The 13,710-nt window shown below is 32.5% G+C and overlaps 1 protein-coding gene across 1 annotated transcript; it reads left to right on the plus strand.

Annotated features, from left to right (window-relative positions):
- Positions 1-1,252: 1,252 nt before the first annotated feature.
- On the plus strand, positions 1,253-4,642 carry LOC101262146 (probable E3 ubiquitin-protein ligase ARI7). The gene has a single exon (XM_004228914.5). It carries the CDS (start codon positions 1,784-1,786, stop codon positions 4,355-4,357), a length of 2,574 nt encoding a protein of 857 aa, XP_004228962.1. The 5' UTR covers positions 1,253-1,783; the 3' UTR covers positions 4,358-4,642.
- The last annotated feature ends 9,068 nt before the right edge of the window (positions 4,643-13,710 follow it).

Genomic DNA, 13,710 nt, shown 5'->3' on the forward strand with positions numbered 1-13,710 from the left:
TGTTTTTGTTTAACTTTTTTCTCAAGTTAATCATTATCCTAAATAATAGTCAAAAAATATTTCAGTCGAGCTGTAGGATAACCGCAAGTTAGTGGGCGCTTCAGATACCTTAAAAATCTTCTTAAAGCGTAAATAAGAACTTCTTACCTATTTTCTCTAATTTTTTCAAGACTTAATCTGTTGGAGTCTTTCTAAATTGAGTTTTCTTAATTTCTTTAAAATTAAGTGACGACTCTTTTGTATGTATTTTTTTTTAAATGATTTTATACTTAAAACATTTCAAAAAGTGATTTTTCTAAAAGATAGATAAATTATGATATAGCAGTAGTATATATGCATTATTATTTCAAAAATTCAAAGAAAAAAAAGAGTATAGATTTTATACAAATCTCATAATGTTAATAGTTAATTACATGCTATTAGAGGTGGGTCTATGGGTATTTGTGTGGGTGCCACGACACCCAGTTATCTTGAAAAAAATGTATATATGTATAAGAAATTAATATCTCTCTCTCTCTCTCTCTCTCTCTCTCTCTATATATATATATATATATATATATATATATATATATATTCTTTGTCATCAACTAAATAATATGGTGAACAATTTGATTGACAAAAATCGAGACATGATGTATCAGAACTTTGAGAGACATATTCAAAATCGAGACGCAATATATCGAGATGTTTCGGGATGTATTCGAATTTCATCAAATTTAAGAGATTTTATAATTTGGAAAAGAGTAGACATAGCAGATAAGTGGGTCAGTTGTTTTAATTTTGTATTACAATCGAGTTATTAACTTTTTTTATTTTTATAAACAAATTGATTAAACATACATGTTAGCAATATTTTCTTTCAGATATAGAGTTAACTAAAAAATTTAATTTTTATTTCTGTTTAGAAATTAGTTCCCTTATTTGCTGAAACTTTGAGGAAAAAAAAGTTTCACACAAAAATTTGAAGTTCTATAAACACTATCTAATAGTGTTACTTAGTATATTCATATTCCATTGACTTTATGTGTTAATACAAATATATAACAAAGATAATAAAATTTTTAGTTTCAATCTAGTCATCTTATTAACAAGAACGCCGGTGAAGATCAAAAGAACCTTTGAACTAAAAGAACTATAATAATAATATTCATCACTTTTTTTAAAAAACTACTATTTAAATAAATGTTTAATAATATTCACATTCATAATCAATAATCATTAATTGATAAAGAATGAACACATGATACTCATATCAAAAAATTAATAATTAGTAAAACAAAAAATAAAAATAAATTAAAAATTAATTATGGTTAATATTAACCAATTCGAATTAATAAAGAATACTAATAAATAAATAAATAAGAAAACTGGAAAAAAAAAAGTCTCCCCACATTAATTAAAAAGACCAAAAAAAAAAAGAAAAAAGTTCCAAAAAATAAAATATTGTCCATGAGGTTCGAACCCACGTTGCTCACGGACAAACACCCCTTATTATAGATTGTGACTAATTTGCTAATTTTCCCAAAATAAATTATAAAGTTAATTAATTTTTTTTAAAAATAAAATAGTAGTCTATAATATTTGCCACGTCAAGAGAATGGGCATAGTTGCACAAAATTGTAAAACCTTGTCCAATAACCATTCCGATTTCAACAATCTTATAAAAGAAGTAATTTAGGGCTAAAATTCTGTTCCAAGAAGAATACAATACCATTATACTTTCACTCAGCTGCGCCTTTTTACTCCTCATTACTTTAATTTTTACCTTTTATCACTTTTGATCATGGAGAACGACATCGACATGTACGATGGAACCGACGTAGACTCCGCCGGCGATGACTTGTACGGCGACGACTTCATCAACGGTGGAGACAGTGGCTCGGAGTCTTCCGGCGATGATATCATCGATAATGATCCTGATGATCTTCCCCATGACAAAAACTATGTCGTTTTGTCCGATGATGATATCGGTCGTCTCATGGATGATGATATCTCTAAGGTTTCTTCTGTTCTCTCTGTTTCCAGAACTGATGCATCTGCTTTACTCCGTCGGTATAACTGGAGTGTGAATAAAGTTCATGAAGAATGGTTTGCCGATGAATCCAATGTTAGAGAAGCTGTTGGCTTGAAAATTCAGGAGAAAGTTGTTCATTCTCGGGAGGTAACTTGTGGAATTTGCTTTGAGGATTATTCTTCTGATGGAATTTTGGCGTCTGCTTGTGGTCATCCTTTTTGTGTTGAATGTTGGAAAGGGTATATTTCTAATTCAATAACTGATGGTCCTGGATGCTTGAATTTGCGATGTGCAGAACCCTCTTGTAAAGTTGCTGTTTCACAGGATATGATTGATCGGTTAGCATCTGATGATGATAAAAAGAGGTATTATGGATTTCTTTTTCGTTCTTATGTTGAGGAAAATAGGAAGATTAAGTGGTGTCCTGCTCCTGGATGTAATTTTGCAGTTGAATTTGATATAGGGAGTGATAATTGTGAAGTTATATGTGTCTGTTCGAATTATTTTTGTTGGAGTTGTACAGAGGAAGCTCATAGTCCGGTTGATTGTGATATGGTGGTTAAGTGGATGGAGAAAAATAATGCAGAATCAGAGAACACAAATTGGATTTTGGCTTACACAAAGGCTTGTCCAAAATGCAAGAGGCCAATTGAAAAGAATGAAGGGTGTATGCGTATGACTTGTCGAGACCCTTGCAAGTATCAGTTTTGTTGGTTGTGCCTTAATTCCTGGTCAGTTCATGGTTATAATTCATGTAACAAGTACATGCCAGGGAATGAAGATGACCAAAAGAAAGAAATGGCCAAGCAATCTATTGAGAAGTACACTCATTATTATGAGAGATGGGCTGCTAATGAGAAGTCAAGGAGAAAAGCTGTAAAAGATTTGAAGAGAATGGGAGAAGTGAATGTTAAGGAGCTGAGTGAATTGCAATCCATACCAGAGACACAATTGAAGTTCATCTTAGAAGCATGGAAGCAGATTGTTGAGTGTAGGAGAGTGTTGAAGTGGACTTATGCTTATGGGTTTTACTTGCCTGATGAGGAGCAAACAAAAAGGCAGTTTTTTGAGTATTTGCAAGGCCAGGCAGAGGCTGGTTTGGAGAGGCTTCACCTTTGTGCAGAGAAGGAACTGGAGATTTACCTGAATGTTGAAGAAGGTAATTCCAAAACATTTGATGATTTCCGTATAAAACTTAATAGTCTGACTAGTGTAACTAGGAATTACTTTGAGAACTTAGTTAGAGCACTTGAGAATGGTCTTGAAGATGTTGATTCCCAAGGAGCTCATGGAAACATTGCAACGAGCTCTAAAACCCCAGCTTTGAGTAGCAAACGGACCAACTCAAAAAAATTAGTACTAGGTGGGGACAGAATGCTCGTCAAGGGAAGAGCTGAGAAAATTATGACCCTCATGAGAACTAGAAATGGAAAACAACCTAGCACTAACAGCACTGCAAGCTCGAAACATATCTTAGTTCCTGGTGGAGGACATACGGCTAGGGCCAATAATCTTGATATAAGAGAAGACAACACTGTGAGAACATCAAAAAGTCCATTTGAAGCTTGGGGCGTCAAATTTATGGAATCAAAAGAGAAACCTGTAGCCACAAGGAGTTTTACTTTGGGCCCACAATTTTTACAAAGAGCTGGGGTGAACAGCACAACCAGCTCGAGTAATTTACAGCTAGCTGGGGGCAGAAAGTTAATCAACGTTGGAGGGGGCAGTGTGAAAAACTTGGCAAATGCGCATGTGGATGGAAGCGACAAACTCACACTGTCTAAAACTCCACATGTGCCGGGAAGCGACAACCTCACTGTGTCTAAAACTCCACATATGGCTGGGATGAGCAGCACAACCAGCTCGAGTAATTTACTGCTAGCTGGGGGCAGAAAGTTAATGAACATTGAAGCAGGCAGTGCGAAAAACTTGGCAAGTATACATGTGGATGGAAGTAACAATCTCACTATGTCTAGAACTCCACATGTGGCTGGAAGCAACAACCTCACTCTGTCTAAAACTCCACATGTGGCTGGTAGCAGCAGCAGAATAAATGCTGCGGAAAAGCACAGGAAAACAAATTCTGGGGCATCCTTAATCATAAAGTTGGATGACAATGATTTAGGAGAGGCATCTTCTGCAACAGGAGCATCATTAACACAAAAGTTTATTGCTGATTTTGAAGGTTGGGCATGTGATTCATGCACATTTCTGAATGCTGACTCTACCACAACATGCCTGATGTGCAGTGAAGATGCTTCTGGCAGTTGGGAATGCGAGAAGTGTACGTTTCTCAATAAGAAGCATGCTTCCACATGCCAAATATGTGAGCACCGTAAATGAAGTCCTTGCACCTAAAAATAAATAGCTGCCCGGGGGATACGCTCGGCCACAATTTAGCTTTTGCATTATTCTACCTTACCGTTTTATCAGTCTTATGTTCTGCTTTTGGTCAATAGTTACCTAAAACTTTCTTATTGCATCAGTTGGATGCGTAGGCTTTGGGAGTAGTATAGTTATACATATAAATGAAGTTCTTGGTAATTGTAGTGATACACTTTCTCCAGGTACACAGCAGCTTGAGCTTTATGTTATTACTTACTAGTAATTGTCAGTGTTTATTGTGAAGCCTCGGAACTGGTACTTTGCATTATATCTTTATTCTGATACCAAATGTGGCTTTGGAAACATTTTTGGAATCTATAATTCTGCTTTGATGCCTTCTAGGTCTTTAGCTCCTTAATCAGAAGTAGGTGATAAAAAATTCTACTCTACCTGCAGAGGATGTCCCCATGTATCATATTATATTTAAGGACTAAATTAATCCATGAATCCTTGAACGTGGGAGACGATTAGATAATATGCCTTCGAGGGAAAAATCTCTGGAACTTGTGTAATAAAACATTAAACTATGTGTTTTGAAGCATGTCAGTGAACTTGAAGTTGTAGAAAATTTGAACGGAAGATATGCTTGGCGTGAATTTTCGGAGGGTGACTACTATGCACAATCTTTGTTATGATCCTTGTGTGCTTCTTTTATTGGGTGCTCAGAAATTATATTTTTCTAATGAAGTGTTGCTTTACTATCGATTCATATTAGTAGTCCTAGTATTGCTCCTGTACTTCACTGTCCTTCAACTTTTGTTCCTATTTCTTGTTTCTTGTACTTCCATTATTATTGTTTTGATAACTATATGCTATTTTTGTGATTATACGTTGTTTCCTGTACTTTAGCTACTTTTTCTGAATTGTATTTCCTTGAGCCGAGTTTTTATTTGAAACATTCTTTTTACCTCAGGTAAAGTTTGCGTACACTTTACCCTCCCCGGACCACACTTTGTGGCTTAACCACGATCTTGTGTTTGGTTTCTACTAGAACAACATTGTGCTTTCTGGGTATTATACCTTCTGCATAATGTCTAATTAAACCTTTCTTTACTCGATCTGTTTCCTTTTTTCTTTTGTGAATATAAGGTCTTCATCTATTGTCGATGCCTAACTTGGTTGGAGAACAAGTTATTGCCGAATTAGATAGTTACTCACCTTCAATGCGGTATAGAAGTAACACTTAATCCTCGGACAACTTATTCCCGCGATTTTATCCCAACCAAACATGTATTCTAAAATTAGATTCAATAATAGTTATACATTATCCTTCATACAAAATGAGACCTAAAAGTTGCATGTTGTAGTCTAAATCCAAGCCCTTGGAACGGGATGTACATGTACCTACACAATAAACACATTAAGGTGATATTTCCAACCTTATTTTGCGCTTTAGGTATTAAACTTAAATTTCATATTCTAGAACTATTGAAAGTGATTTCAATCTTTTCACACAATATTAATCATAGAGGAGATCTTTATGTCTTTTATCCTAACCTGTCACTCAAAAACGACGTTCAAGATATTAATAAAATATAAATTGTCTAACAAAAATATATTTCATTTTGATCAAACACAAAAACGTAAAGTTCTTATCTAAAAGTACATTTTGACATAGACACTTTTCAGAATAAGCAAATTTTAAAAATTTAAATTACCAGGCATGTAACATTATTTTGAGAATCTAATTATCGTGCACCCCCCAAAAAAAAAACCCCACTACAAGCAAGTGGTTATATAAGTAAATAAAATCAAGCTAGACTTAGGAAAATTGATTATATAAGTAAATAAAATCAAGCTAGACTTAGGAAAATGCCAAAAAAAAAAATCATACAAGAAAAGAAAACTACTTGGAAAACAACTTCAACTTGCTGCAAAAGAATTGGAAAAAGAACACAAAATATAATGTACTAAGCTACAATTGGCAGAGGCGGACCCACATGGTGTTCGTCGGATGCTCGAGCACTCATTAACTTCGTTACAGAATATATATATCTATGTAGAAATTGATAGATATTTGTATAAAATTAACATAGAGCATCTAATGAATAAATGATTTAGTTGGCCCAATGGCTCCTGAATGGATACTTAACACATTTTAGTGTTGTTGTACCAAGGTTTGAATTTCATTGTTAACACATATTTTTTATATTTTCACTTTAGAGCACCCACAACCTTAAATTCTTAGATTTGACAAGTGGTTATGATGCAGGTGATCCAGCTGCCCTGATTTGGAGGGGCGGACCTTTGTGGTTGTTAAGTAGGTTCAGTTAAATTAATTTCGTTCCAATATTTATTTTATATATATAAGGAAAATTATTGCCAAATTAAATATAATAGTCATAGACAACTTAAACAGACATGATACAATACTTTACCTATCCAGCAACGGTCCAGGGGTTCAATTCAAGCAGGATGCGATTCGAATCCCTCCCTATAGCATTTTATGTTCTTTTTTCATTCTTTTTATTTAGTATTAATTAATTGACTTTACTACTTTTACAAGAACGAAAAAAATTAACCAACCATATTTAATATACTAACTCATATATTTACTATATTTATATATTATTTTTATATCACCTTGTATATTTTGTTTTTTAATTACTCAAATTAAAAAAACAAAAATCTCTATAATCTTGTTACTTCAACAACATTTTTTCTGTTAATTGAATTTTGGTACTCCCTTTCATAGATTTTTGCTAAACATCAAATTAGTTTTTGTTGAAATTATATACAGATAGTTAGTTCACTTTGATTTAGTTAAAATAAATGTAAATATATTATTTTAATATTTTTTTAACTCTACTTTATTAGATTAAAAAAAGTGGTGAGTTATTAAAAAAAGGAAAAAGAGTCTGATATATCCTTAACTTTGTCATTTGGAGCTTATATACTCATTGTTATGAAAGTGACTCATATATACCCTACTTATATACAAATGAGTCACATATATCCTTTTCCTCTAACGGAAATGAAAAAAAATTTAATCCAATTTTTTTGATTCTTTATAAAAAATATAATCCCATATGGATAAATTTAATCCTCGTCAAACATATTTTTTTTGTTTCAATGACTAATTTAGAATTATTATTTTGATAATCAAATTTATTTATGTTTCACTATTGTTCTTGTAACACTTATTGTAGATGACCAAATTTTTTTCTTCGAATACAAAAATTAAGTTACAATATAGAAAAAAAAATAGTTTTAATTTTTCTCTCTCTTTACACTAGGGAATGAAAGAAAAAAATAAGAATAAGAATAAGAAACTCAAATAATTATAATAAAAGAAGTCAAAAAAAAATTATGTATGAAAAAATTAAAATATACCTTGAACGTTGATAGAAAATTCATATATACCCCTAAATAATTTTTTTTAAGAAAAATTAAAAGTAAAAAATTTAATATTTAAAACTAATTTTTTTAACTTCTTTTAAATGAAGGGTATATGTGAGATCATTTTGTAACTGCACGGGTATATGTGAGCCATTTGTATATTGGTAAGGGTATATATGAGTTACTTTCATAACGAGGGGTACATCAACTTCAAATGATAAAGTTGAGGATATATCAGACCCTTTTCCCTTTAAAAAAAGAAGAGAGAGCATACATTATTAACGAAAAATAAACAAACAAAAAAAGTAATAAACAAATTATTTGTTGTGTCCAATGTTGGTTACACTATTAATTAGACGCTGGTTGCACTATTAATTATTACTATTGATCTCTATTTATTAATTGAATCCACTTATGTAAAATGGTGGGTCCACCATTGCTGGTTTTGTGTGTCATCTATAAACACTTCCATAACTCTCACCAGTTGCTATAAAAAATGAATATTCTTTGGGCAAAGAAAGAAAAATTACATTTTACATATTTCAGCTTTTTATGCGTTGAAACCACATTAGTTTGATCCGTCTTGAAGATCAAATAATGTGTGGACTTTCTTTTCTCACAATGAATATACAAGATGTTAATGACACAAACTGGAAAAGATCTAGGGTGTGTTTGGTATGAAGGAAAATGTTTTCCATGGAAAATGTTTTCCATGGAAAATGTTTTCCTAGAAAATGTTTTCCTGGAAAACAAGTAGATTTTGGACTTATTTTCTCATGTTTGGTTGGTGAGTAGAAATTATTTTTCGGAAATGATTTTTAGTGTTTGATTTATGAATGAAAAATACTTTTGAGGAATATTTTTTATTTTTACTAGAATACAAAATAATTTATGAAATTGGAAATTTTTTTTAAAAATAATTTTTTTTTGGGTGGTGGTGATAAGGGGGGGGGGGGGGGGGGGCGCAGAGGGAGGAGGTAGGAATGAAATTTTTTTTTTTGAAGTTGATAGTATTTTTAAAAAATAAAATTAATTTTTTGGGGTTGGTAGGGGTGGGTAAGGGGGCTGGCCGGGGGGGGGGAGGGGAAGAGGTAGGAGCTTAAAAATAAAAATTTGGAGTTGAAAATATTTTTAAAAAGTAAAATTAATTTTTTGGGGAGGGGTGGTGTTGGGGGAGGGGGTAGAGGGGGAGGGTGGTCAGAGATCGGTGAAAAAATAAAATTTTGAAATTGAAAATATTTTTTAAAAAATTTATGTTTTTCCAAAAAAAATGTAATTTAAAATTGGAGGAGGGCTTTGGAAAATGTTTTCCTTAATTTTTTAAGGAAAGTCATTTTCCTTAATTTTGAGGGAAATGAGTTGATTTGGAAAACATTTTCCAAAACTTTTACCCCAACCAAACATGAGAAAATTGGAAAACATTTTCCAGAAAATGTTTTCCTTCATACCAAACACACTCCTAATGATGACTCTAGCAAGTAAAATTCAGTTTTATAATTGTATAAATAAAAACATTTTTCGAGAAAATATTTTTTTGGAAAATGAATTACTTATTTTCTCATGTTTGGTTGGTGAGTAAAAATATTTTTTGAAAAATATTTTTTAGTGTTTGGTTGGTGAATGAAACATTTTTCAGAAAATATCTTTTATTCTATAGAGTAGAAAATATTTTTTTAGAAAAATAACTTCTGACTCAAAAATCAATACCGACAATCAATCTAGGACCCGATCCTAACACCAGAATTAGAACATGATCCCGACGATCATTCTGAAAGTAACTGTGAAGTCCTCTGGAATAAAGGAGGCTCACCAAAGCTATTTAGAGTGTACAGAGATAATGAAGCGCCTATAGATTATCATGAACACATATATGTACGTCATAAAAGGATGTAGGTCGAACGACATCAACACATGGAATGTACGAGTATGTAATATGACTGAGTAAACAAATAACTAAACTGAATGAAAAAAAGTAACTCAACTGAATCAATGCATGAACATGAAGTGAAAACCATTTAAGCTTTTTACCACAAAATATACAATGAAAGCAACATGAAAATAATGCACTTTACTTGTGGGGAGTTTTCTAATTGACAACCATTACCATGAGCCTAGTAATGATACAATGTTTCGCTTCACGTTGCCAGGACCATCCTATATTTTTCCGGGGTATACGATGATATCATGACAATAGATCCATCTAATTAGCCTTTTCAAAGGAAATGAAGAGTCACAAACAGAATCAATCTTATCTTATTCTACGTTTACTACGTAGTTCTATGGAACTTTCAAATCGTAAAAGATTCTAACCCAACTCGATACTTGATTACTCACAAAATAATTAATATAACTTTGTACTCAGTGCACCCATTACAAAGAATGGACTTCTTACATTACTTGAAATACTTTTCAAAACATGAGACATGTTAATTTTCTTGAAAACATGAACTTATGAACTAATCTTTCAGTATAATAATTAACAAAGGTACACATGTATACAAATATGTATGTAACGTTAAAAACTTTTAAGTCCTTATGATATACAACCTTCAAAATTTTTCTCAAAACACATCTTTACTTCCTCAAAAACGTAGTTTAAAACTCTAGTGTTGGCTTTGAAAAGCTTCTCAAGATTTATAACTCAAAATAGGATTTATGCTGAATTATAAACATGAACTAATCAACTCAAGGATCTCAAAAAATATAGAAACTCAATACGTAGGAATAGAATTTCAAAATAATCAGGAATTCAAGAACTCAACTAAAACTTATCTCAAGAATACTCAAATCTAGGGGTGGAATCCTAGATTTCTTTTTTACCGATTTTAAAGCAGATGTAGCGAGTAAGAATAAACTAGTCCAATACTATGATAGTCTTACCTACCTGGAAGAGTATTTAAGAATCTTGAAAAATCTTGAAGAAGGACTTGATAAGAAGCCTTGAAACATCTAGCTTGAAGGTAAGCAATCAAGAAAACCTTTCTTGAGATTCTTGAATTATTTTCTTGAAATTTTTATGGCCAAGAATTATGATTTTCATTAGTGATTCATAATTTTATGGAGAGATATGAGTTGGAAAGAATGAAATTCTTGGAGAAAAACTTACCTTTAAGAAAATTCTTAATTTTTTTTTTATAAAAGATCTTGAATAAAGTCTTGTACTTTGATTTTTCCTTAAGTTTTTACTATAGAGATTGAGAGAGAAGAGAATGATGGATTCAGGGATCGAAATATGATTGTTTTGATTCTTATATTAGTCAAGAAATCCATTTACGGTTTTCTTAAGGGTAAAAAGACAACAAATACCATTTTCAATGTTTTTTCCGTCGACTAATTTGTCACTACAATGTATCGATTACTAAAATAGTCACAACTTTTTATTCAGAAATTGGATTGACGCGAAATTGGTAGCACTGAAAAGTAGATTCAAATGCATTTAATTTGATAGGTTATGGTCCACATAAATTTTTATATTCTAAGAGATATGATTGTTTGAAATTGACCTATGTAAGTCTTATGTCAAAACTTTAATCAGTAAGGAAATTTTCAACTCAACTTTGTGCTAGGAGTTTCTAGTGACCTTAGTTGATATCCAAAATCATTCCCACACTAAAAAAAATTATTTTTACACATATGAGAAAATTAATAAGCACTTGGTACGATCTTACATGTAAATAAAATATGAGTTGAGTCTTAACTTAAAAAAATTTCGGGTGTTACAATATATCCCCCTTGGGATCAATCGTCCTCGAATAACGGCTGGTCTGAGAAAGGATATGAGTTAAACTTACTATATAAAGTCTAAGTCAGAATCACAAAGTACTTTAGGGTTATCACTTTTATCTAAATCACAAGATTCGAGTTCTATACCTCTGTAGGAAATCTGATTCCAAGAAGACTACTCTTTAGTGTTATATTCAGTTAACCTTGAGCTCATTTCACGAAACATCTAATGTATCACACATTGTCCACATGTTAACAATGTCACATTCAAGCTTAAAACCTTAACCACTCCATAGTCTCCTACTAATCCACTTTCTAAGAACTTTTCATTCTCTCATCTATACCAATTGATTGTTCATGCATTAACATAAGGAAGATGACTTAGTACTCAATGTAAGACTTTATCTCCTTCTTCCTCCAAATCAATAACCTTAGATGGAATAAACACACCATTATTACCACAATAAGTTATATTAATCATCTCCTCTACCATCACACAACTACTATCAACAACTCCACTATCCAAAACAAAAAAGGATTACTAAAAGTATTTTAGGAAGAAAGATCCTAAGCATAATTCATTTGAGAATTCTGATATAGAATATGTTTTTGGCATAAAATTATGTTGCTACCCGTTGAGAGTAAAACATGAATTTGTGAGACCGAACATAATGTGAGACATGATTTCTTATATGAACAACTTTATAGAGTAAGCTCTAGGTTAATGGGCTGGAAACTAAGCATAGATGTGAAAATCTCGGAAGTGTATGAGCATAGGTCATAGACATTATTCTCATATTAGAAGTATCAACAAGATGTTGTAATAATTTAACTTTGAGGAATATACTAGAGTATGAATGAATTGATGAACCTCTAAAAATCATTCGTAAGACATCACTATCTCATCCTCAACACTTGAATTAATTTCTCATCTCATCATCTCGCCCTAATGTCTGAGGCTATAACTTTAAATCTATGGATTTATTCCTCTATTTCTTAGTTGGTCTACTTCACTTTACTCTAATACTCGGGAAATACTTCTGTCATGGTTACTGAACTCTTCATAAGCATGTATTAATACTGCTTCTCAGACGTATTTCTAGGATTTTTCTATTAATTTCTTCTCATTGGCTTATCTAGCTGCTTCATTTAAATCTTAGGGGAAAATGCTTATGTCACATCCCAAGACCACATCCTAGAAGTTAGGGTACAATCTCGGACTGTAACCGGCGTAATCGACCCCTCGAAGGTCTTATACAAGCCCTTTCATATCATTCATTGCATAAACATAGTGAAAAGGAGTGCGGAATTAAAAATTTTCACAAAACATATTATAGTCTTCAAAATCTCTTTCATATAAAATTAATAGGAAATACTAAGTCTCAATCTCATCATCTTAAGACACAATAATACTTGGGACACGACCCATACTTAAAAATACGAATATAGAAATCTTAGTCTATTACAATACTTTGAATGAAAACATGAAAGACATATATGCCCTCGAGGCAAGTGAGGACATTCTTTAACTTCTCTTGAAAGATCTTATAAGTCCAAGTCTTCTCTTCTCAAATCTCCTCACTGATATACCGTGGTTTCACTGTATTTTTAATGCATTTTCCTTAAGTTTAGTGTATGTCCAAAAGCCTTTTTGTATTGATTTTTATGTAAGTTTCTCTTTATTTGCAGGAAATCTGTCTAAAGGTGAATGCAGAAGTTTTTTAGCAAGAAATGTAGAAAAGTTACCCTCTACGGAGCTTATGACGGTCCGTCGAGCTTGTGACGGTTCGTAGGTGGCATCGTAGTGAAGTTGCTGAAGGAAGATGGGGAAGTCTGACCTAAGTGTGGGATCACAAAGTTCATGACGGACCGTCATAGCCACGACGGTCCGTACTGCTGGTTCGTCATGATGATCAAAGAGTAGTCCCAATACTCAAATTCCAAGAAGTTTAAGTGTTATGGAACGGAGACCCTCAACGGACCGTCGTACTTGGAACGGTCCTTCATACATGTTTGTCAAGGGTAATGAAGAAAGAAGAAGAAGGATTTGTAAAGTATAGGATGACGTAGGCCATGATGGCCCGTCGTGACCACGACGGCCTGTCACAAGGTCCGTCGACTCGGGCGCGTTTTGATATATTCTCAACAATTAGAGTCCTTCTTTTATTAGGTTTTTGTTTTTTATAAATAGTTTGAAAAACCTCATTTTTGGGGTTAGACTCTTTGTTATTAGACTTTTTGATTGTTAG

This window comes from Solanum lycopersicum, chromosome 1 (assembly GCF_036512215.1).
Source record: "Solanum lycopersicum chromosome 1, SLM_r2.1".
Classification (NCBI taxonomy): Eukaryota; Viridiplantae; Streptophyta; class Magnoliopsida; order Solanales; family Solanaceae; genus Solanum; species Solanum lycopersicum.